At 42.4% G+C, this 23892-nt stretch overlaps 2 protein-coding genes across 4 annotated transcripts; one reads left to right on the top strand and one right to left on the bottom strand.

The window, feature by feature from the left end:
• Nucleotides 1–991: 991 nt before the first annotated feature.
• On the bottom strand, nucleotides 992–8676 carry fancb (FA complementation group B). Of its 2 annotated transcripts, XM_088314696.1 has the most exons (9): nucleotides 8440–8676; nucleotides 7604–8349; nucleotides 7107–7262; nucleotides 6346–6435; nucleotides 6111–6239; nucleotides 5581–5753; nucleotides 4166–4593; nucleotides 3398–3638; nucleotides 992–2248 (listed from the first exon to the last, which is right to left on the bottom strand). In XM_088314696.1, the coding sequence occupies exons 1-9, from the start codon at nucleotides 8474–8476 to the stop codon at nucleotides 1849–1851; spliced, it is 2400 nt and encodes a 799-aa protein (XP_088170822.1). In that variant the 5' UTR covers nucleotides 8477–8676; the 3' UTR covers nucleotides 992–1848. The 2 variants fall into 2 exon arrangements, with proteins under 2 accessions (XP_088170822.1, XP_088170821.1); XM_088314695.1 differs by having other exon boundaries at nucleotides 7604–8675.
• mospd2 (motile sperm domain containing 2) lies at nucleotides 8624–22734 on the top strand. 2 transcript variants are annotated; one of them, XM_088314699.1, is made up of 16 exons: nucleotides 8650–8741; nucleotides 8834–9024; nucleotides 9120–9177; nucleotides 9848–10003; nucleotides 10540–10626; nucleotides 10738–10892; nucleotides 11796–11856; nucleotides 11942–11980; nucleotides 12134–12258; nucleotides 12659–12853; nucleotides 16717–16811; nucleotides 20269–20362; nucleotides 20561–20657; nucleotides 20907–21027; nucleotides 21115–21208; nucleotides 22344–22734. In XM_088314699.1, exons 2-16 carry the CDS (start codon nucleotides 8992–8994, stop codon nucleotides 22494–22496), a joined length of 1563 nt encoding a protein of 520 aa, XP_088170825.1. In that variant the 5' UTR covers nucleotides 8650–8741; nucleotides 8834–8991; the 3' UTR covers nucleotides 22497–22734. The 2 variants fall into 2 exon arrangements, with proteins under 2 accessions (XP_088170824.1, XP_088170825.1); XM_088314698.1 differs by having other exon boundaries at nucleotides 8624–9024.
• Nucleotides 22735–23892: the final 1158 nt, after the last annotated feature.

Genomic DNA, 23892 nt, shown 5'->3' with positions numbered 1-23892 from the left:
CTGCCGCGACAGTGGGCGGAAGGACGGCGCTGAAACTGCCTCACACATATTCTAGAAAACTCCTAATGGACCTGACGAACTCTTTCTTTGAATGCTACTATAGAAAACGTTTATTTATTAGCCTGAATGTCAATAAACAGAACTGCACTACATTTGCGTCATTTTCTCTCACCTTCTAGAAGGTCAGCTCAACCTGAAACATTTATGAAAAAAAATAAAAGCTACACTTGATACTGCTTTTCTGTCATATTAGATCTATTCTCCTCTAGGAAAGAAAAATAAAACAAATGCTGCTTTGGCCCGATTGCAGGTCAGATAAAAAGTTTCATCTCACCGAGGTGATGACACTGGCCATGGATGACTGCGTGGCCTGGGGTAGCGTGGATATTATCTGACGGTGGGTTTCCTCCAATGCATGATAATGGACCTTCACCATTGTGCTGGCTCAAGTATGAACTGAATGGAAAATCCCTGAGCATGGTTGCATAAAACAGCAGAAAGCCCATTTGATATAAAAGGCTCATAAATATGTTGTGTGCTTGGCCAAAAGCCATGATTATACAGCATACAACACATGAGACAGGTGAGTGCAGCTCTTTAGAGGCCGATTAATTTCCAAGAAATACACTAGCATTTGCATTCATGCATTCTGAGCAGATATGAGCTCGTTTAGGAGTTAAATAGGCCTGTCTGCGTGAGTCATCCAACCCAAATCACGGGAATTTTACACTAATCAATAACACTAATCCTCATGTAGAATTCCCATCAATCCCAACCTTACGTAACAGCCCGTTAATATTTTTTGAATTATGTAAAAGGAAGGGAGTCATTACGCCGCACGACAGCGCATGAAAGAAAAAATTGTTGCAGTTTCTAATTGCGTTCGGGATTGAAACAACTTTGGTGTACGGGAGGCTTTGTGAGCGCTGAGAGGCGAGAAATGAGGGTTGCCATGGCAACAGGAAGGCCAAGGAAAGATTGAGAGTGCTGGTACATTATTTAAGATGAACATTATTATGGCTCAACATGAAAATTGCAGTAAATTAAAATTGATTACAACCAGTTGAATATTGAGGTTTTTTTCTTCGATGTGGTTTGAAGTGTGAAAGAATATGCAAACATTGGGAATTTATCACGAAAAAAATACATTGAACTTTTTTTTTTTCACACTCATAACATTAACAAGCTATTATTGTGAAGAACAAACGTTGCTTATAATCAAAAGCACGACTCGATTTCCCACTATAATGCAAATTCCAATTATTCTTTATGAGGGTGGCAAAATATTTTACTGTCATAGCTCTTGTATTTGATATAATTTTTTTTCGCAGGTTCCAAGATTTTAAGCCATGTGGAAAAAAAACTGTGACATGACGCTTGCGTAAAGAAAATACAGATATACACCGGTATTTATATCAGTGCCGTCTGGTCAGTTTACAACGCACTTCTGCTCAGGTCAATCTGGAAGACATCTTGTGCAATTGTGGCATTTTCACAGCCGCATTTTATGAGAAACTGCATCATGTCTCAGGAAGAAAACAAGTGAAGCGTGAGGTGTAAGAACCAGTAAAAGCTTTCCCTTATGCGATGCCACCTACCTCCCTCGTCATTTCGCACTTCGGGGTGAAACTAGAGAGCATCCACAAATAGTGTGAGGACACAAAGTCTGGAGGATTAAGACGAGCACAGCGCAGCAGATTGAAGCGATGGCACCTCCGAGGTGATCAAGTGGAAATATGCTCGAGCGGAGACAGGATGCCACAATAGAATGTAACCAAGTCAGTTTCCCACACATCAGTTTGCTCTTAGAGGCCCGATGAGATTTTTTTTTTCCAAGGAGTAATAGCATTATTTTATCCGAGTCTCCATGAGAGCTGCTAAATCCCCATCAAGCTGAGCGTCAATCAGCTTTTGAATAACCATACGGTACCTACTCACATCCACCCGTGGGTTTAAATTGCGTCTACTCCTCTCGACGTCCCGTTGCCAGGCGAGTCGACACCTCTGGAGGCCCTCCGGCGTGCCTGGCTCGGGGATCTCTTTGGACCCCGTTGCCTTCTCCTCGCCTTCCTGCTCCTCACGCAGCAGCGGTGACACAAACTCCCGTAGTGACGCCACTTCCTTCTCCAGAGCCAAAGCCAGTATCTCAGAAGACCTCTCTTCTCTGAAGCCATGGATCGGATGGATGGAGCAGGATGCTGGGAGGTAACCTAGCAGGACGTCCAGATGCCGGAGCATCTGCAAGTGGCTGCCAAAGAGCAACAAAGCCAATTAGAAACCATTACCTTATTTAATCCCAGACATTTTCACTAGAAGAAACCCCTCAATTCCAGCGTTTTTCTGGATTTTTACTGATTTTGCGAGGCGAATAGAATATTTTGTTGTAATGCGATAAAAACAGAGCAATGACGCAAAAAAAAGGCAAAGACGTATAAATACGTCTTTGGGAGGAGGGGACTTTGTTTTTTAAAACGTATATGTGTTTTATGGATTGAATGAGTTAATGTTCAACTCATATGAATGGATTTTATGTGACCCAGCAGACTTTGAAAACTAAATTTAAAAACAATTATAAGGCCCACCTGAAAAATTGACGATAGTGTTTCCCAATTTTATATTCCTGAAACCATGGCCTTTTTGCACGGTTTTGAATTATGGAGGGAAATACTATGTGGTAGTTTTAAACACAGTGAATTCTCTTGGCTTTATGTTTATATGTTTAGTTTTGCAGCAAACTTCAACTAGTAGTAGCAATAAACAGGCTGTAGCCTCTTTTCTGATGATTTATTGAATAGGTGAAACCTCTGTTTGTTGGGGGGAAAAAAAGTTGAGTTTACTGCAACCATTTAGTAATCATATCGAAATTTTTGCTCCCAACAGCCAGCTATTTCGAAAGGCGGGTCTCTTCTAAGTCAAGGTGCCTGGTAACCATGTGAGAAGCTTCATCTTCACGGGCCATACTCCTTTTTATTAGAAAAGTAGTGCTTTGCCATCATCTCTTGTTATCTATAGACAGATATAAACCTTTCTAAGGTGTGTCTATTACTCACGGATTGCCGCTATATGTGGCAAAAAAAAAAGTTTCATACTGAATCCTGAGTTTAACGACTGAGTGGGTAGATGGAGGAAGGGGTAAATAGATATTGGGTGGATGGATAGATGAAGGCTAGATAGATGGCTGGATATATGAGGCAAAAAGATGGATTGAGAACTAGATACATCCCTTTCCCCATCACCTACATTCAAAAGTCGCAATTTTTTTCACTGTTTGTTTTACAAACCAATCAAACAGGTAAAACACACAAAAGTTCCAAAGTTGCACTTTTCCAAGATTTTCTTCAAAGTCCTCGTCAACCAGAGTGCTCTGCTTTTGGCACTACAAATGCATCGTTCTCACCTCGAGTGGACCGCCAGTTCCCCCAGGAAAGGACTGATGCGACGCCAGCACAGCAGTGAAACAGAAGAGAGTCCTTGAGAAGCAAACAGTCGGTGCTGAGGGCTCACTTGTACCCTCTTACAGCCCACGCGCCTCTGCAGCCAGCCGTCAATGTCGCCCAAGCTATGATCGGGAGAGTCTATGCGGAAGACCCAGTTGTCGAGCACCGCCAACAGACACAGCAAGTCCTCCTGAGCCTCATCTGGGGTGGGAAAAAAAAAAAAGTTAAGTGTTAACATGGAATTTACAGCAGAGCGTAAGGGGCCACGCTGTAATGCAATAATAAAAATAAAGAAAAAAAGTATTTAATTCACAAGGAAAGTCATAACAAAACAAATAAAAGTAATATTAACTATACTTTGAGAGAACAAATTCAAATTATAAATTTTAGAACTAATTTTATGAAAATAAATTAAGAATGAAGTTATGATAAATCAAGCAATTGTCATTTCCCAAGAAGTCATCATTTTCCAATAACCATAATCAGCAAAAGGTTTAATGTATTCCGAAGAAGTACACACCGAAGTCACCACTTTATCTTCAATCATCTTACTCCAAGTGGTTTGAAAAAATATGGAATAATACTACATCATGAAAATATGGCAGCCCTTCCCAGAGTGAGAAAAAGCCGGCCTTGGACTGTCTTTCAGGAAACTCTCTAAATAAATATGAAATTTAGTTTCCTTTTCAGTGTTGCTGGCCTAGAACTCAAACCACTGTGCAATTTACCTGTTTTAAGGTCAGGGTTGTTCAACAGTTGTATACTTGTGTCAGCGTGGATGTCGACAGTGACTTGACCACAATGCAGGTCGGACAAGGCCGGCACGCCGGCGAGGACTGAAGCGTCTCGTCTCGAGGCGTAATGGAGCATGACATTGCACTTGACACAGCCAGAGTTCAACAGAGGTGCCAGCCTGGTCACGGCAGTCACGGCGAGTCTGGCCGTGTTGAGATCATTGGGGCCGCCCGCGTGGTGCCGCTTGCTTCTTTTGGCTGCCGGCTCAGGGAAGGTGGCGGCCGAGGAGGAGGAGGAGGGGGAGAAGGGTGAGGGACCGAGCACGGGGAGCCACGACGCTTGGCATTGGGTTTGGATGACTGCGGGCGTGGAGCCGTGGCCCGCCTCTGTCAAAATGGATAAGCTCGTACCGACCGCTGGTCTGGAACAAAAATAGCACAACACTAAGGACCGCTGACATCATGCGGACAGTAGCGCAGATGTGTGTGTAGAAATACAAAGTTGGTGATTAACAACAACATTCCAGATGGTGAGAATACATCAGAAACGGCAATGGCTCCTGAGGCAATAGTTTTTCTCTACATGCGCTGGAACAGGTGGTGGCCGATATCAGATTGCTCCCACAAAAGAGGAATGTCAGGTTATTCAGGATGGGGGGGTGTTGCCATGGCAACCACCTGCATTCGGCTCAAATTCCTCATAAGCCTGCAGGCGATCAACAAGTACAAATTATACTTTATCTACTACATCCTGTTTCTTACCAGAGGTGTTTATTTTATTACTTCAGCTAGAATTATGACTTTACAATCTACTGAACCTGCAAATCCGCCTCATCTTAATACATTTTACATTAATTATATTATAACATGTACAGTACTTGTAGTGCTCATATTGTGTTGGACTAATTTGCAACCATATCCCATTAATTAGCGTTCGGAAAAGATTGAGAACCATCGCTTTAGGTAATCACTGAGCTCAAGAGAGTAACCACATTTTGAAGGATATTTTTAGAAAATTTTATAAAACTGGGGCATTCGACTAGATGCCACTGTGCAGTGCCGTGAAAAAGTATTAGCCTCCTTATCAAATTTCCAGTTCAGGATTAACTCATTTACTACCATTGACGGCTAAAGACGTCAAAGATCCAATTTTTTTTTTTTTTAACTCGGCTGGTAGTGAATGAGTTAATATTGCTAACTGATAAAGATAGCAGTATTCCCCAAAAATAGAAAATAATTTTTAAAAAGTGTTGTGTGTATTAAGGGAAACATCCAAAGCTACCTGGCCCTGGATGAAAAAAATATATTGCTAAAAATTTAGTTAAGGTAACCAAAATAATAGAATTTATCAATATAATACAACACATGAAAGCAATCTCTCTGACAGTGACAATGAAAAAAAAAATTACACTGAGCTGTCGGCTGCAAGTATCACTCCCACGACCATTCGCCCGTCGACGACGCGATGCCACAGCTTGTCAACGTGAGGTCTGCAGGGCACCGCTGGCATGACTTGGGTCTTGTCATCGACGGCCTCGTCCTTTGACTCGTCATCACTCTCCCAAAGAGCGACGAGGCCTTCCTGGAAAGAAAAACGGCAATGACTAACGACAAGTGTGCGACAGCCCTGACACCAATAGAGTTTGGATGTCGACAAAAGACAATTTGGGTACACAAGTGGCGGCCCTTACATCTGAGCAAGAATCAACATTTGCTGCAGTTTTGCAATGAGAAACAAAATTGCAAAAAACAAAATCACTTATGACACAAAACACTCCTTAAGTGATATCTCTTAATTGTTGTTTCTGATTTTGTTTACCAGTAATCAGAAAAAATACATGCAAATCATTTTAATGCAAAATGAAATTTTAACAATAGATAGAACTCTGAAAAATATTTGATAGTGAGGTTGATCTTCGTATGCATGCCAGCTTTGTACCTGCTCGGGCCGTGTGAGATTTGGCTCTCGCTTGTGGACCACATCAGTGAGCGCCCGCACCGCCTGCTGCACAACTCGGTCCTTCACTCTCACTTCTCCTTGAAGCGCTTGCAGTGCACTCAGTCCACTCTTGAGAGACATATGACAGTCACATGGCAGAGGAAGTCAAAAGACACGGGTCAGGATTAGAAAAAGGGGATGTCGTGATGCAACTTGAGCACTGTTTTTATGTCACCTGCAGTCTGGACTCCAAAGCTTGAATTGTCAGGAGTTGGTTCTCTGGTGGGGCGGGATTCTTGGCTGTTGCGCCACTGTGCTCGCCACGCTAAAATCGCAACATTTTGCCATTATTGAGATAGTGGATTACGTAACATTTTTTTCAGGGTTTTTTTCAAACATTCTATGTGATTTTGATTCTGTGGTCCTCATTTATTATCCCTGGCTTTCATCCTGTGAGCCTTCCAGAAGGTGGTCCGCTAACAGCCTTCAAAGTCAAATAATTGGAGCGGTACTAAAAAAGTAATACAGGATTATGGATCCCTATTTGTTCCCCTGTTCTCAAACTAAATACTAAATTTGAATGAAAAGAAGCGGAAAGAAGAATAAACAATAATCCAGTCAGATAATTTCAAAGGCTATCAACAGGAAATATTGACCTTTGACATTTAAAGAACTCATTTAAAAATACTTCCATTTTCATTTTCAAATTTAAGTTTAGATTGCGGGTGGCATTGTGAGACACTGGTTAGCGATATTTACCGTTACTGTGTATCCCATGCTAATCATTTTTAAGATGCATCACCCTGCATCGGTCTCCATTTGAAGTAGTTCAAGTCTATGACAAAAATTTGAAAAACAAATTACCATAGATCTTTTCCTAAAATGGTTCAGCCCTACTGGGAACTATTATAAATTGTGTGGGGGAAAAAATGAACGCATCTCATTTAAGGACATTTTAGTAATCAAGTAGCGTTGATTGAGTTAAGTTTTCCTTACAGAAAAGGAGATCCCACACAGGTCAGTGATGATGAAATGTTCCAGCAGCTGCCCCGATACACAATCATCCTTAAAAACCAACAATAACTGCTCCGTACCGCATCCAAGATAGTCATCCACGTGTATAGCGTTCACATTTGACCATTGGGCGGCAATCTGCAAAAGACAATTCACACAGTGTTGGTGTTCAGTACAATATGGGCAATGTGATCAGCCATCAATCCCTTTTCTAAAGCGCTTGTCCTCCACATTAGGGTTGTGGGTGAACTGGAGCCTCATCTTCAATTAATGTAATATGGCTTCCTCACAACTAAGTTTTCTCTGATTGATAGGCAACCAGTCTGAGGTGTACCCAACCTCTTGCCTGGGCTCCAAGTCTGGTCCCCAAGGTCAATTGGGATAGGCTCCAGCTCACTGGCCACCCTAATTAAGATAAGTGATATAGAAAAATAGAGGCACCAGATATCTTGAAGACATCACACGCTGCTCATACGTACTTGGAATGTATCCTTCCATACAGCACACACATGGCCCTCGTTGAAAGATACAACAATGATGATTCCATTTCTTCCAGTGTCGACCACCTGTATACCTTCGGGTCTTTCAAACGGGAGTGAGCATGTGTCTTCCACCACGCCGTCCTCCAAATAAACCAGTTGCTGATTGGCAGTGGCTGCAACCACAGAGCACCGCAGCACGTCGCCTGCTTGGTGGGCTGACAGCACAGCGATGCGCTTGGTGATGCAAATATAAGGGGGAGGTAAAATCACAGCGCCGTCAAAGGTGTGATCAGTTCCAGGCAAATAGGCCACCGTCTGCTGAGGGGAGCACTGTTGTTGTCCCAGTACGAATGCTTGTCTCTTGTGGAGGGGGAGCTCACCGATAAGACAGGGGGACAGTTGGAGGGGCACCCGTTTGACCCCTCCTGAATCACTTGATGCATGAAACACAGCATCCGCGTGTGTCCACAAGACGGTGGGGCCCTGGAGGATGAAAACGTCCCCACTCAGCTTATAAGGGAGTGAGAATTCAACGCAGGGCTCCAGTTGGTCAGCGCCATTCAGAGTGAAAAGTTTATACAGAAAAAAGTCTGCCTTCTTGTTCTTTTTTGCCACAAGGACACAAGGCGTGGTGGTCCTCATGTGAGCACACGAGACGCTATTGGACTTTATGAAGGCGTCCACGCGTATTGCGCTTTTGTGGTTAATGACAGCCGCACCTTGTGATGCCTGCAGGAACAACACTTGCTCCGGTTGGAAAGAAAGGCGACTGAACGTCAACTCGCTTGTCACACGATTGTCACTTAAGACGTGATGAAACGCGATTATCTTACCACAGAACGAGAGTTGATTCGAAGTGACGCTCTGCATGATGCCTTTAAACAACAAACAGATGCATTTATGATGCAATCCACACTATGCTTATCGTGTAATTCGCATGATCATGCTTAAAGGCGTTTAAGTGACTTTTTGTCTGGTTTATGTCACTCGAAAGCGCGCGCCAACCCGGAAGTGGCAAGTCACGTCAAGCGAATTGCATTGTGGGACTTGCGTTTTGTCAACAGCGGAGCGTTTACTGGCTTAAGCTAACTGGTTTAGCCTCCGTGACGTGACCTGGCGAAAACGCACGGGCCACGTAAGCGACTGATTCCACGACTTTCTTTTTAAAGATATATTTTATCGCGAACACAACGACACACTCCTTCCTTCCTTTCCTCCGTTACAAAGCAATAACAAAGTGAAGAGGAGTGGCCAACGAGCTGAGGCAAAATGGCTTCGTCGCGGCGTCAGTTTCCCACTTTACTGTGATTCACCTAAAGAGCAGCGAGCGATCGAGCTAACGAGGAACTCTCAGAGGGAAGGAAACGCGGCGGTGTCAGTTGATCATGGCTGAACTTGAACAACTCCAAGGGGAGCAGGTATTCCTACTTTAAAATGCGAAGATGGAACAAACTTTCCAATGTTGATTTGCTTCTTGAGCGCGTCTAAACTTCCATAAACTCTCATGTGGCAGGGCATCGAAGAGAAAATTGAACAAACGAGAGAGAGATTCAAGAATGAATTCCTCAAAGGTAAGTTGCCATGTGCCTCGCATCGATCACACGATGTCACGCTTGTTTGCATGCACAATCCAGCTATTACATGTGAAATATCCATACTGAAGTGTCTGCGATGTAACCATGACAAACGCAATGGTGATAGCATCATGACTCAACGAAGGGTCCAGATAAGCTTCTGGTAACCAGCTAAATGTGGCCACGCGCATTTTCTTTACTTCATATGCACTTTTACTAGCCACAACGCATTTAATCTAATTCTAAACACAAAACGTTGAAGGACCAGAACATGAACCGTAAATTCATACGCTTGATCTGGTATGTGGTACTTTGTATTAAAGCAAATGGCCTCTTTGATTTGGAAGATGCCACTTTCCTTTACACTAACTATAGTGTTTCCCAACCTTTATTAAGATAAAAAACAGAATTATGTGCCTTCTTCCATCCAGTGGAAGACCAATTTATTGTTTTGCCTTTCACTAAACGCCGCTGGCACATATAGATGAGCAACACTGTATTTGTTGTGCACTATGTACATAATCTTCAGATCTCCTTCCGTTACACTGGGAGTTCACGACACTCATGTACGCTACATATTTTATGAAGCACTTTGTTCTTAATTGTGCGTTATTTGCCAGATCATTAACAAAGCTTTTGTAGTTACACATGTCAATTTAAATGTCAGATTCATCAGACAAATACGACCTAAGAGATGTGGACAGGCTGCAGAAGGACAACTCCATGGTGGAGGGTTACCTGATGTGGCGACTGTATGTGGTGGACGACGCCTTGAAAATGATTGACGACTGTTTCCAATGGAGGAAAGAGTATGGCGTAAACGGTGAGGGTTCAACTCGGCTTGTCAATTGAACTGTTGATGTCACCTCTGTCAGTGGTTGTCAATGCCTTTTTCGTTGCTTCTCAGACATGAGCCCATCCGCACAAGCGTTCCATTGTGCAAACGTCATGAATGGGCAGCCTTCAACAACAAAACTTGCTGTATAAATATCCTGAGGGTTGTCATTGCTCTGGGGAAGTCTTTAATCCGGCAAATGAGATTTGTCAGACAGTTGTGTTAGATTAATGTGATTAGAGATCAGTGTCACGGAGGTTGGAAATCATTCCTCGTTTCAGCATTCAAAAAAGTGTTATTGACCCTTAAAATCACACACTCAATTCTTTGTGATCACAATGAAGGCAACTTGTCAGACTAGTTTTAGTTATTTTCCCTCTACAGCTTGAGGTCACCCAATCCTTAAAAAAAACAATGAAAAAAAAACTGTGGATTCAAGCAGTTGAGGCAATGTGTTGAGCTTTCCTTACACGATCCACATTTGTTGGGTAATCGTCTAAAAGGCTTGTTCCCCCTCCTCTCAGATCTCTCGGAGAGCTCCATTCCCAGGTGGATGTTTGAGACCGGAGCGGTGTTCCTCCATGGATACGACAAAGAGGGCAACAAGCTTTGTATGTCTTGACACTTGAGCCGTTTCACCCTTTTGTTGGAATAACAAAAAGATGTTTTGATTTCATGCAAATCACTGATAATAATGTCCACGTCTGCTCATTCGTCCTCAGTCTGGTTTAAGGTGAAGCTGCATGTAAAGGATGCAAAAGCAGTCATTGACAAGAAAAAATACGTGGCCTTCTGGCTGGAGCGAAATGTCAAGAAAGAACCTGGGATGCCCTTGACAGTCATTTTTGACATGTCAGAGTCTGGCCTGGCCAATATAGTAAGTTTTCTTTGTCGTGGAGGCTTTATTCAGATTGTGGGAAACAGGTTCAAGCCTGTAAAATGCTTTAAAGTCATCATCTTATTGCCTGCTTTGTACTCGCGGGGACTGACGCTCTTCAGTGGTTTTACTCTTCGGAGATTAAAATAACCTTTAAATCCCATTGGTCAATTCAAGGGGGCTTTCTAATCCATGGACGCGCCGTGTCACAGACGTGAGCTCCCTCACACAGCTTCCCCAGCGAACAAACCAGTTTCAGAGCTAAACCAGAAAGATGCACAGAACGAGAAACAGAATAAGATGTATAGCGTGCATACGAAATGAGGAGTTAAGAAAATCCGATGGCAAAGCAGAGCCTCAGCGGGAGCCGGAGCGTCGCTGTTCAGTACTATCTTGTTAAGGCCGAGGAGCGCATCGACTGCATAGCAATGAGGACTCCTGCCAATTATGGAGCCCAGTCAGGGCACAGGGCTTGCTTCTATTGATAAATCTGTTGCTGTGATGATTGCAGTCAACGTCAAACGCTACGCTGAACAGCCATCACAGGCCTCGCAACCATGTCTATTATTCCACCAATTATTTTTGTAATTAATCGATAACGTGCGGGTGGTCTTGGCAGCGTCCGATGAGGAGGAAAAACGTGAAATAGTAAATCTGCAAAAACGGTATACCCACATTTCTTTAAACAGTAGATTTGCGCTGTATATTATCCAAAATTTATATATATTTACAAATGTACTCTTTTTTTCGATGTATAAAATGTTTTCTTTTTTTAATATATATAAAGGCTTCTTTATTGGCTCTCATTAGATATGTAATGTAAACCATCGCCAACCATTCAAAAGGAGCGTTTATGATGCCAAATAGAGCTACACTGTTGATTAAAATATCACTTTGTTGCAGGACATGGACTTTGTGAAGTATGTTGTAAATTGCTTCAAAGTATATTATCCCAAGTTGCTCTGTAAGTAAAACCTTGAGGAAAGACATTTTTACATTCATCACTATTTTTTAGATTAAGCTAAAAATGAATTCTTTTGTGATTTCAGCCAAGATGATTATTGTGGAGATGCCTTGGATCATGAATGGTGAGAGAGTCAGCACCAGCAATGGCGTCCGTGTGACGTTCTGATCTCCGAAATTCTCATCCTGCAACCCACTTGTCTCTCTCTCTCTCTCTCTCTCTCTCTCTCTCGCTCTCGCTCTCGCTCTCTCTCTCTCTCTCTCTCTCCGTCATTTAGCCGCGTGGAAGATCGTGAAGACGTGGTTGGGTCCGGAGGCCATCAGCAAGCTTAAATTTGCATCCAGATCTGAACTCCAGTCGTACATCGACCCGGAGTACCTACCGCCGCACATGGGTGGAATGGTACGTTGTAGTTCACGATCCCCCCCACCCCCCTCTTGGAGACACAATACAAAATATTTCCAAACGTTTTGATATGAAAATAAATTGTCTTGTTTGAAATGTTAGTTTTCTTTTTTAATCAGCCTCATTTTAATTAAAGCAAAGAAATACAATTTCTTAATATTTATTATTCAAACTACCCCAGTCAGATTACATGAATAGCTGCAGGATTAAAATTGACGTCCCCGATCATCTGTTGACCAGAGCAAGTTGTCATTAAAAACTGAGCAGTACCATCTTTCAAAGCAGGTTTTATTTATTGTTATTTTCTTACCTATCTTGATTCTTTAAATTCTCCATTGACCATGTGTCTTGAAAACGACCTCACGTGTTGACACAAGCACTCTGGGCCCCATTCCAGGACCCGTTCAAGTACAGTTACCCTCCGCTCCCCGACGATGACTTCCAGACGCCCATCAGCGACAATGGACCCATTGTCAGTGAGGACGAGATTGAGAGCAAAGAAATTGAGAGCAAAGAGATCGAGAGCGAGGTGGACAGCAAAGATGGCCTTGAGTCCAGCTTCAACTCGGAGGTTGTTGCTAAGCCCAAAAAGGTATCTCTCCCAAGCCCCCCACCACATCTTTCCAGTTAATATTATGCTATCACAACTGCAGATGGGCCAGGTCGTTTCTTTTGTCATATTTAGAATTTTTGCCAATGTATTACCATGAAGGGAAAATGGAGTTAAAAGCTAACTAAAAAATAATAATTTGTGTACATTGCGAGCACAAAGAAATTAATCTATTGAACAATTGATTGTCAATGATGTCATCTCAATGTCCATTAATTTACACTGTGCAGGTTACTCTCCACCCTTGAATTATTTTGAGAGACTGTTAATGATCCTTGGTAGGTGATGCTGCTTTGGTTAGCAACAGCTCATATGAGCTCCGCAGGTAACTGTCAATTGGCTGTGTAGACAATTGTGTCTGTGGACTGACTCCATATATCAATGAGGTGTATTTGGTATCAAGTGATTTAATTGGCTAATTGAGGCATCTGGTTTGAGAGAGGCTGTCACTACCTAATACTACATTTCCCATATGTGGTTCTTCTCCCAATTAATAACTTCTCTCACATATTCCAAGGGTGAGTCCAGGATTACGGCGTGTAATCAGACTCTCTCTGTGGATCTGACTGTAATATTCAGATTTGTAAGCGCTCACTCATGAAGGTGACTTTCAGCGTCTTTGATTGCATCGATGTCAAAGCTTCTCTCGCTAGCTGCCGTCCATCCTCGTATGGGCCAGTAAAGTCTGATGTCGTATAGTATTGCCGCCCCCGTAACTGGATGTCCGCTAAACTTGCTGGCATTGAGGAATACATCTATGCCGTCTGTCCGCCTACTCACTCCCACCTCACTCGCACTTTTAACATTAAACTCTATCCACACATAATGGTCCAACCACCACTCTGTAAATCTATTTGGTTTCTCCCGCAGCTCGCTGTGTTCAAAATAAGCCTGCATAAAATCGATGCCCGGCAGAAAGTTCATCACTATCAAGACAGCCTTTTGATGTTCCATTTGCTCTGGGGTTATTGAATGCGACTCAAGTGTTGAGGGCCACGTCAACTTGGGCCTGACCCACATTTCTATGAGACTCCCAGCACGCCAAGTAGTTCTCTTGGCCGCAAATATTTGTGGGAAATTGAAAGAGTAGCCACTGGAAACATCAAATCCCACAACCTTCAAATTCCTGATAAACAAGAGAACGTATTGTAAGAAAGCATTGCGTAATAACACCTTGATCATGCGCAACCGATTGAGATAAGCAAAGAGATGCAAATCTGGCGTCATTAACCTAATTTCAAAGTAAGCTTTCTTTTTGCTGCAAAAAGAGTTTGCATTCAAGCTTGCACCAAAAATATTTGGGCGTTATGATCAGACAACTTTCATAAGACTTTAACCTACAAACTGTATGAGGAGGTTGCATTGACGGCAGTGACTAAAGCCTTGTTTCAACCAAGCAGTGAATTTCACTTCAATCGAAAATTCCCGTTGTCCAAAGTGGTGGCAAAAGAAGAGACCAAGACTGAGGCGTGGTGACCCAAGTCGACACCAGGGTTTTGAGGACTTTTTGAGTTTTTAGGTTTTGGGTTTGGACTGAGATGTTGAGGCAAGACTTTGAGGGCCAAAGACCAAGGCAATACCAATACTTTGAGGTGGCAAGAACAAGGTTTTGAATGCTTGAAAGTTAAAAAAAAGATGAGGGCCAAGTCAAGACCAAGGTTTTGAGGGCTTGAGACAGAGTTAAGAGACTTTGAGAAATGTTGAGGCAAGTTTAAGACCCAAGACTTTTGAGGACCAAAGACCAAGTCCATACCAACACTTGGAAATGACAAGACCTCGGATTTGAAGGCTTGAGAGTTCAAACCAAGACTTTGCGAAATGGAGACCAAGTCAACAATACAACTTTGAGGCATTTTGACATTTACGACCAACGCTTTGAGTCGTTTCCACAAAGTCAGGACAAAGACTTTGATGAGATGAGACAAGCCAAAACCAAGACTCTGACTGGTTGAGACAGAATCAAGACTGGAACAAAGTCAACTTGACCAAGACCAGATTAAATCTTCAAAATGCAATCATTTCCACGATGACCCGAGAGTCTTGTACCAAAGAACTGATTTCTTATTTCCACCTTGTGGTTCAGATCAGTCAAACCCTGATGAAATTGAAGCGAGACATCAGCTTGCTAAATAGTGTGACATCGCAGCATACCTGCGAGACAATGTGTAATTTGCAACTGGCGATTTTCTTTTTATCTTCCCATTCAAATAATTCCTCATAACACAGAGGAAGTTTCACAATGCTCTTTTGGCGCATATGTGTCAAGTAGAAGAAGAAAAAAAAACCTCGCTGTTGCTGTCCTCGGCTCTCACATGCCAACCTGTCCGAAGGAACTCTCGCCCACCATCTCTTCCTCTCCAAGACACGATTGTGTGGGATCCCGACAGCATGCTACCTGATGACTTGGCCGCTAATTGCCTCTCTCTCTTTTTTGAAACAAGGGCTGGAGGTGGTGATGCAGCGTCGGATCACTGCACCCACACACGGCGTTCACCCTGTGGAAGATTTCTGCAGGCTGCCAAGACAGGTGCGCTCATGTGAGCGCCATCACTTTGAGCCCCTTTTGTCTCCCGTCTTGGATGCGACATTTCTATTTGGCCCCTCTACATATCACTCGCCGTATTCAACATTTCAACAAACCGACAACAGTTCCATGAATAGATGAAGGTTACAGGATTGTTAGCCTGTTATTGTTTGCACAATCGTCACAAGGCAGTCTTGTCAACACCAACCATCACTCCAATCAAGCATTGCATAATATTTTATTCCCTGTCCCATAAAAGTATTAAAATGAGTTACTGTTTTTAAAACAGTAGACCAAGCCAAAAGTGAGGAGCACTAAATTAAACCCACACGCCTTGAAGGCAAAGTCTAAAAACAAACAACTCGTCCCCAACACAATGATGAGCTCTTGTCACGATCAAAATGTACTGTAGTCACATTAGCTGCATTTCATTCGTCATGATTTTTTTTGTCATACAATCCTCAACCATTTCAAGCACGTGTGAAATCGTCCTCTACATTTGTACCGTAATTGTTTTGTTTTTTTAATTATCATTATGGTGTTTTTTTTTTTTAGATGATCTGTATTTGTTTTTTTACAAATAGCAACGGTGCCTTTGATCATCCTAATACTAACGTATTGAGATTTTTAGGCTTAATTTTTACTTACTAACACCGGCACGTGTTATATTGTATATCGTCTTTTTAATTCTTGTTGTAATGTCAAGTTTGCACTTTAAGATGAGAAGGACAAATAAATTGATGATTTTTTTTTCTTAGCAGCTGGTTATGTCTACGTCTTCATTCTTGCGGCGTCAATAATGTCAAGTTGACACGCACACACACTCACACACACACACACACTTCCCCTGTGAGTCACTCACTTTCCCATCACATGCGGTCCGCTCACCTTTGCTTGCACATCCCAACCACGTGAATGCAATAAACACCCCCCCACCTCCCATCTGTTTTTTTTTCTTTCCACCACTTTTTGCAAAAATCTCCAAAATAAACGATCTTGCGGTGGGACGATTTAGGTCAAAGTGCGCGCGAGTGATACACTTTTTGCCGTTTGCTGCTCATTCCGAGTCACAAGTCTGCGGTTTATCTTAGTTCTGCATTCTTCAATGGACATGCTATTGGTTGATCTCGGCTTCCCTTAAATGAGCGCAAGAATCAGGGGCCTTCAACTGGCTTTTCCAAGAAACAGGATCACTGATGCAATTATTAACCGTCATTGTCTTGATAGGTCACCTTATGAGGAGGACGTGGGTTCAACAATGCTACAAGGTCGTCGCTTCTCTGTGTGTCGCTTTTAATTGAGGGTCCCATTTTCTTTGCAGGTGAATTTCGTGGAAGACAACGATAAAGGAGAGAGCCGCATCAAAGGAGCCAGGAAACCCGTGACCACGTTTAAAGGCACCCTGTTGGACATCAGGTACTCACTGCCATCACTTAAAAACAATAAGTGTTTTTTCTGCAATCACTGACCCAAACACAATTTTGGATTGGAAGCAAATTCTGATGTTACAGAAGCTATTAATGTGGATTTACTGCTGCATGGGAGCCATAAAAGTTCATCCATCTGTTGCTGTTTAACTGAACCCAATGCAGCGGAATATTGCCACAACTGAACTTTCACACTGACACTGTATCTCACAATCTGAACGTTTGATACACTACTAAATGCTTGTCAGACAGCCACAATTTCAGCACAACAATGCAAGAGAGTGGACACACAGGCGCCGACCAGTTTATGTCACGGCTCATCGCCAAATGGTAAAAGTAAATGGGGGGCATTCCTTAACCTTAATTGATGCTTGTTGCCATCTCCAATTTAGTAAACAAACTCCCACGTGACTTACTGGAGGAAAAGTACTTCCGTTAATCTCTTCATTAATCGATGGCACTCGATTCTTAGTTGCAAAAGTCGAGGAAACGGTTCAATAAAATCGCATGCCGCATCTTGACAGTGCACGAAAAACATTCTGGGAAGCCTCTTTCCCAGCATATAGCATCAAGACGTGTTTTCTATACCGAAATAGCTGTCTCGCCCCCGCCTCCCCCCCTCTTGGAAGTGAGTTCCTACACTTCCTGCCACTCAAAGCAAGACGCTGCAATAATTCATTCAAGAGAAGCTCCGTGCAAAATAGAAAGGTTGCACATATGGACTGAAATGTTTTTTTTAATAACATATTGCCACGGAGCCATTATTGAAGTCTTCCCTACATCAGCAAGTGAAAATGGGAATTACGGATGCAACCAATCAATTATTGACTGTGTCGAAGGGAGTCGCCACGGTTAATTATTAACAAAAAAATCAGCGTGAGCGGTCAGTCGTCGATTCCCACTCTGAGGCCCCAACACTCAATCAAATTTGCAATGTTTTATGCGTATTGCTACTTGGTTTGAATATTTGAGCGAAGCAGTGCAGGACGACGTATATGTGCAGCTTGTTTACCCAGCAGCAAACAATTATGACATGGCCAGCTAATTGGATTTATTTTATTTTTTTTTAATGGAGGTATAAACGGAGCTAATCTCTGAGATGAATACTCCACCTTTTGTACATATTCTACACAAAAGGAGTCCTAAATTGTCACTGCTCATTTTACCAACAAATGACATGCTCTCAACTTTGTAAGAACAATTGGGGGAAGGTGCTTTGCAGTTTCCAGTGCACAAAGCAAGGTCCACAAAGGCATGCTTGGCAAAGTTTTTTTGTGGAAATACCCACCAGTGCCCCCCCACCCTCTGTGCTCTTCCGGGTGAATAGACCAAAAAAAAAAAAAAAGCACACATACCCTCCTTTCCTACTCTTTATTCCTCACTTACTACTTCCCTGTCGGTGTAATTGGCCAGGTGTCCTAATACTTAAGCTGACTATATGGTGCATATTTCAAATGAGCAAGCTGTCAAGGCCAGTTTCCCGGTGCATAGCCGCTTTGATGCAAGGATAGTGACGGCTCAAGGCTAGCAACCACGCCACCATAAACATTGCAACACGCCTTAAATGCTAGGACGTTTCTGAGCTGTGTTTAGGTTTTAATTCAAGGCCGGGAGCTTCCCCGGAGAGAGGAGGGCGGGGCTGCTTTGATCGCCTGTTTTCGCCCAAGCGTCACTCAACTTTGCAATTCACTTTCAGTACTCAGAACACACACGGACATGGAAAAAGAAGAAAATACACGGCAGTTCCTCTTCCATTAGAATCAGCAAAGCTGCCTCGACAAGAGCAATAGAATATGTTCATTTTTTTTTCTTTTCCCAGCGGATTACACCACGGGTTTTTTAGCATTGTGTGTGTTTATACGATAATGACAGTGTGGGCGTCTCGTGACAGATTTTCCCAAATGAGCGCTTTCCTGTTTCCATGGGCTCATAGTGTAATTCCTGTATGGGCGTTTACAGTAGCTGACTGAACAAGGGCTGCAAAGTGAGCTGTTGTGATCACATTGTTTGAATGAGCTTGCGCAACACAATTGGATATTTGAGAGGGGCAAAATGTCAGTCAGTTCTACAGCGCTGCATACTGCCACCGCAATAATGAACATACAGTGCAGTGAAACCTGTAAAGTCAGACATTTATCATTCCGCGACGGCAGTCAAGTTATTCTTCCTTGGATTTGCAACTAAGACTTAAAGGGGAGGTCAACTCAAAAATGTTTATAAGAATATGTTCTATGCGGGCCTACTCGTCAAAACACAGCATTCGGATTAATATTCCGTTAGTGGAATACGAGCGAATCAGTAAAATCCCCCCGTTTTTGTCCATCTTAGTCCGTAACCATTTTGTCACTTCTCCGACTGAAACTGACATCAAAGTTTCTCAGGGCTCAGCTAACGACCGATCATGACTCAGCTTCAGAAAACAGATGAGCCATGATTGGTCATTAGCTGCGTCCTGAGCAACTGTGATATCATTTTCAGTAGGCATATTATTGCTAAGAATTTGTTTTCGTTGATTTTCCCCTTTAACTCATTGATGACCAGCCGAGTGGAAAAAAAAAGAATCTTGGACGTCTTTAGCCGTCAATGGCAGGAACTGAGTTAACAGGTAACATTCTCAACTTTCAGTCCGCTGGTAATATTACGATGTTAAAAACAAAATGTTCTTCAGTTTAATGAAGGAGGCTCACGCCTCAGTTTCTTAATTGTCATGAAAGCGTACCCCTATAAACAACACGTGACCCCCCCCCCTTGAAACTGCAGCTGCACATTTTGCACATCCCAGAAACAGCCACTGTTGTCCAAAGTGTCATTTTCACTTGGAGAGCAGTCATCCTTTTCCAAAAAGCTAATCCTTTGATACATTTTGAACAGAGCTCGAGTTGGGTCTCATGCAAATGATCCCACCCATGATGGCGGTTTTGAATTTTGTAAGACTAGACATGTATTTTTAGTGCAAAAAATGTTTCACTTGAATTTAATTGAACGGCCTCAGTGGCGCTTTACTTCAGAGGCTTTACAGATGTGACATCTTTGCCAGTCCCTGTTGGGGGAAACGGCCCATAAAAAGTTAATCCTTCACGCTCACTGACTTTTTGTGCAACTTTAGAGTTGCATTCTCAATTGGGTGACCTGAGAAGCGTTGTTAGACGTTCCTTATAGTATATTCCTGTACAAAAACATACATGAGTACAGTACGTCCCGTTTAAATGGAGTACATTTTGCTGACTGTACTTATATGACTTTTTTCTGGGAATTTTGTGGTTAGCGAGACTGAATACACGTGTGTGTGTGTGTGTGTGTGTGTGTTGTTGTGATACTACAAGTAAAGTACGGTGGTGGTAATACGACACATAATATAAAAGTGGTAAATGGGCTACACTTTGTCTATTGAATGAGTCCAGTCTTGATTTGTATGATGCAAGGTTTTTTTTCTTTTCATCTTGCAGCCCTGCAGAAGAGCTCAGTTTTGGTTGTGGAGAAACCGAGAAGAAAAGCCTCATTATCCTGAGCAATGTCACAAAAAATCCATTGGCCTTTAAGGTGAGCACTTGCCACACTAAGCAGATTATCCGTGCTGAAATAAATTAAAGTTGAGTTAGCACAATGTTTAGTTTGTTATAGCGAAAATGTCATTCTTTAGCTATTATTTTTTATACAGTACAATGTGATAATAGTATGAGAATGCTTTCATTCACCGATCACGAAACAGTTTTCGTCCTACTGGATGTTTGTTGACAGGTTCGGACCACAGCACCGGAGAAGTACAGGGTGAAGCCTAGCAGTAGCATCTGCGAACCCGGCGGCTCAATCGATATAGTGGTGTCTCTGCATGGAGGTACGATTCCAAGTTTACTGGAGCTTACCAAATGCTTCCAAACCATCTCGCCGCATGCCGCTTTAGAGTGCCTGACATTTATGTTCCGTGAACATGACTTGTGTTGAAGCGCGGACAACTCCCATGGTGCCAGACATCAACAAACCCTTGTGGTGTTTTGATTGACGGCCCCGCAGCGGCAGAAAAGACATCAGCTGCCTTTTAAGTCTTTCACACACTTTTAAACGGTTTGCTTTTATTTGTGGCCAGGATCTCAAGCGTCCCCCCAGGATCGCTTCCTGGTGATGGCAGCCGAGATGGACAATGTAGGATCTCAAGAACTTGCGCAGTTCTGGAAAGAAGTACAAAAGACTAAAATCATGGAGCACAGGTGCTGTTTGTAGTTCGACTGTTGGCTCTTTGATTTTCCCCGCTTGTCTCATTCAAGGTTTTTCTTTTTTTTTTTCCCCCTCTGCAGGTTACGCTGTCATGTTGTGGAAAGCGTCAAACCACCAGCAAACCCTCCAAGGGAGACGTGCGATCTAGGAAGCAGCAAGGATATTAACACAGCGGTAATTACACTTCTATACATATATGGGTACACTTGTACAACCTAAAGCAATCCGATGCATACTTTTAGCTAAAGACTTGGACTTTGAGAAGGAAGGCCGTAGCACCGGATAACAGCTTAGTAAGTATTGGCTGATTGAAAGCTTTTATGCTGCTTTCATGGGAAGAAGCCGCAAGTTCCAGTTTCCCGATTTCCCCATTTGCATTTAGCTTTTAGCTTAGCATGTGGACAAGCGAGACAGTGTGACTGACTCCCTCCAAATGACTTTTATAAAATCTCCCTAATTGATTTTGAAAATCAATATCAGGACATAGTGGAAGCCTTGATAAACTCACTTAGAATTGACCTACAGGACTGTAGTCTTGTTCCTCGGCACAATTTGGCCTTTTTGCTTCTTGGAATCCAGTTAAAATGCAAACTGGAATCTAGTCTACTGCTTTGCCAGGCTTTGCTATGCTAAATGCTTGCCAACTCGACGCTCTACGAACAGTTTATACAGTTTGTGGTCTTTGGGTCAGAGTGTGTCGCCACCTGAACTTCTGGCAGAATTTCTCAGTAATAATTTCATAACGCAGTGGAACCTCTCAGGTCAAACACAATCAGAAAGAAAAACCTTGGTTGCAGTTTCTCCCAATAGGAAATAATGTGAATTGCAATCTTTTCCAGGGTCAGGAAACTTTTTACTAAACCTTTTACTGTAATGTTAAAAAAACTCTGCTTAGTAATAATAATTTCTGTTTGAAGTCTCTTACATTGCCTGTTAAAAAAAAAAAAAAAAAAAAAGTTTTTCCCGCCTTTTCCCTGAGCTTCACTGGGGAATTGTGAGATACTGGGCCAGAAGTGAAATGTTCAACGTCACACGCTCACTTCTCCTGCCCTGCTGCATTCTCATTCGCTGACACCCACGGCACTCACCAGAACAGGCCTTGCCTTTTAAAGCCGTACACACATAGACACGGATGTTCCAGTAGAACGTGAGGATGCTATAAATGAAAGTTTATCCCATTTCACGATTAATCGATGGGATGACGGGTAGAACAATTCCGAATCAAGCAAACCACTCTGTCTTTCCCTTGTTCCTGGAGTGTCGTGTTCAGGTGTTCCTAAATCCCTTACTGATTTTTCTCTCCCGCCAGCTGATGCGATTGATGGCCTCCAACTCCCGGTTGGAGCAGAGCATCAACACGTGTATGTGGGTCCAAAAGGTTCTGATCTGCTTGGTGGTGATTCTGCTGGTGATCAACCTGTACTGCGTCCGCCTTCTGACAATGGCCCAGCAACAATCTTGACCACTGCACGTCTCCTAAGACCAAACTGAAAGAACTTTCAGCGCCAAATCAAGGGGCACGTTTTGTGCTGCCCTTCAACAAAAAGAACAAAGACACTTTTAACAACTTTGGAAGCTAGAAAAGAATATTTATTGCAAAAATATGGTGGAAAGATTTATTTTTGTGATCATATTGTACAATATTTTATATGATACTCTATGGCTGATATAAAAATAAACGAGAATGTTTTTGCACTGTTGGTAAAAGAAGTCACACCTGGTGGTGAAAATTTAAGTACTGACTTAACTTTTTTTTATTAACTATACAACATTTTATTATCTTAGCACAATGTGAAAAACTGCACACAAAATAGTGAACTTCTAACTTTGTTGTTGGTATTACTGTTTGGCCTTATAGAAGGGAAGTCGATCAATAAACTAAAACTAATACTAAAGCTAATGAAACCTAAGCTAAAATGAAGCTTTTTCAAAATAAAAGTTTAAATACTGTGACTGAATTGCTATTACTGAATTACTTTTATACATAGACAACTTAACCTTTAAAAATGCAGAAAACTTGAAATATCGATCCACAGTGACTGGAAGAGATCGATTCTAAAACTAAGCCAAGCCAATTCCCGTCACCGCATTCCCCAGATAAGAAACCTCGCACGGATTTCCCACATGCCAGAAAACCGCCAGTAGCCGTCCAGATACCTGAACTATCTAATTACAGTATTGAAATATTTGTACTTTGTTACATCCTACCATTTTTCTGTTTGTGCTTATAAACCCACCCATGTGTAATTGAAAACCCAGGAGAGCAAAAGCGGCGGGAGAGCTTGTTCTCTATCGCTTTTAATTAGCTAGCGTCAGCCCACTAAAAATACACAAGCAATTAGAGGCGAGCGCATGGACGAGGGTACGCCGCCCGCTTGTAGCTTATTGACAATCCGCCTTATCTGCAACGAGATCCTGCGCCAAGCAATCAGGACGGCACGTGACGAGCAACCATCTCAGTTTGGTTATCAACGTGTGTTGTCCAAACACGCTCCACTGATGAGTGGAATGAATCTCGGCAATAATGAGAACACTAATGCTGTTGATTACTGCAAGTTTGTTCGCGGGGGCCTGCGAGACTGCCTCATGGGCTAACCTACTTTTGAGTTTGAGCGCTTCAGATCGGTTGCAGCTTTTACTTTAGGATAACCTAAAATGTGATGGAAAAAAATAAAATGTTTTAAAATTATGAATATCAATATAGAATTCACATAGGAATCTGATGAAAGTTTTTTTACCCTGAAAAAAAAATGAAATTCTCATTCTCAAACATTTTTCATAAAATTAATAATTTACATACAACTTTATCATGAAAGCAATTTCTTATAATACATTTTCTCATAATTACTACTGTTGCC

This window comes from Idiotropiscis lumnitzeri, chromosome 14 (genome assembly GCF_059441095.1).
Source record: "Idiotropiscis lumnitzeri isolate Australia: NSW breed Sydney's pygmy pipehorse chromosome 14, RoL_Ilum_1.0, whole genome shotgun sequence".
NCBI lineage: Eukaryota > Metazoa > Chordata > Actinopteri > Syngnathiformes > Syngnathidae > Idiotropiscis > Idiotropiscis lumnitzeri.
Note: the sequence above shows the minus strand (reverse complement) of the source record. Positions and strands in the feature narration are given on the sequence as shown.